The sequence below is a fragment of the Rhagoletis pomonella genome, unplaced genomic scaffold (assembly GCF_013731165.1).
Source record: "Rhagoletis pomonella isolate Grant_MI unplaced genomic scaffold, Rhpom_1.0 Rhpom_scaffold_00007, whole genome shotgun sequence".
In the NCBI taxonomy this organism is placed as follows: Eukaryota; Metazoa; Arthropoda; class Insecta; order Diptera; family Tephritidae; genus Rhagoletis; species Rhagoletis pomonella.
In genome coordinates, this window is record NW_023458561.1 from 20,813,316 (window position 1) to 20,814,896 (window position 1,581).

General features: G+C 49.3%; 1 protein-coding gene across 1 annotated transcript in view; it reads left to right on the forward strand.

The window, feature by feature from the left end:
- Positions 1–1,581, forward strand: part of LOC118743607 (protein prickle) — a 193,996-nt gene that overhangs the window by 128,147 nt on the left and 64,268 nt on the right. Inside the window, exon 2 of the mRNA XM_036476374.1 lies at positions 36–780. Coding sequence (XP_036332267.1) covers positions 36–780 — 745 coding nt within the window. The remainder of the gene's footprint in view (positions 1–35; positions 781–1,581) is intronic.

Below are 1,581 nucleotides of genomic sequence, written 5' to 3' on the forward strand. Positions count from 1 at the left end.
TTTTTTTTCCTTTTTCTTGTTCTTGCTCTTTGCAGGCCAATCAGCCGCACGCCGCTGACACAGGTTTCATATTTGCAGAAAATACCAACACTGCCGCGCCACTTTTCGCCCAGTGCAGCAGCCGCAGCAGCAGCATCGGCCGGAGGTATTGGTGCGCCAGGTGTAACATCATCACTACTCGCAACCGGTGGCTTACCCAGTAGCTCATCTGCCAGCGCTTTGTACAGCCCGAATGCCACAGGCCTGCCAACATCTCCACTGCCACTACAGCGGCAATTTCATCACCCGCCACCACCGCAACAGCACCAACCGCCATTGCCGCCGTCATCTCATCTCCCTCAATTGCATCAACAATATTTGCCACCACATCATCAGCTGCCGCCACCAGCGCCGCCGCATTGCTCGCCTTCAATCGGCATGTTGGCGCATCACGCACCGCCACAGTATTCACCGGCACATTCCGCGCACTCCTCCTCGTCCAAGTATTCAACCTCATCGCTGAAACACCAGCATCAACAGCAGCATGGTATGCAGCCGCACGCTCTGCAGCAACAACAACAACAACAGCAGCAGCACCAACATGCGCCGCACCAGCTATCGCCGGCGATTTCATCACCTTCACCACCTTCGCTGCTACACCATCCGTCGTCGGCGCATCCGCCCTTCCAGCTAGTCGGCCATCAGCAGCTCGACATGCAACGGCATTCGCATTCGGACGATGACAGCGGCTGCGCACTGGAGGAGTACACATGGGTGCCGCCCGGTCTGAGACCCGATCAGGTGAGCAAAAACAAAAAATTACTTCAAGAAAATATTTAGAGATTCTTAAGGCTTTGAAATCGATATGCGTTTGTGAGGAAGATGGGATTGTAGTAAAGGCGCTACGGCAAGGCGTGAAATTATACCACAATTGTTTTGATTAACTTGCGAGGGGAGTAGCATCTGACGCGATATTGCTGTCAGATTAAATTAGCAATGAATAGAAGAATGCAATTACACGCGCTGAGAATTATTTACTTGCAGTTATTGCATGCATTGAACGAACGTCAATAAAATATAAACCCCGTGTTTTTTTCTCTCACGCATGGGTGCATAAATATATGAGTGCCATTGAAAGTGCAATCAGTCGCCTGCGCATGCGTATCTAGTTCCAAAGCGCACGCGTTTTCAGCCTTTCAACACCATTCTCAACAACAGTCGGCATTCGGAGCTTTAACAACCAACACTCAACCATCAGGCAACAGCCTGCCAAATCTTTTTGCGCGCCATCCATTTCATTGTGATAACCACCAGACGCAATCATCGCTGTAACGCCTTATTGCCTTTCTTACCTTACTATCTGCTGTCGCCATGTGTCTTCGGTATCATAAAGATTTGTGGCTGCTTTGCCGATGTGTTTCCAACCGCTACAAAGTAGTTCCTCAAAACGTGTATACTCGTGTAAGTTGAGAGCGCTTTGGTGTTTATCATTTCAGCGTGCAACAACTGCCGACACTTTCTTACGCATCGTACCTGATATATTTGCGCATATATGTACATTAGGGTGGTCCTTAAATGTAGGAAGCAAATTTTTACATCAGA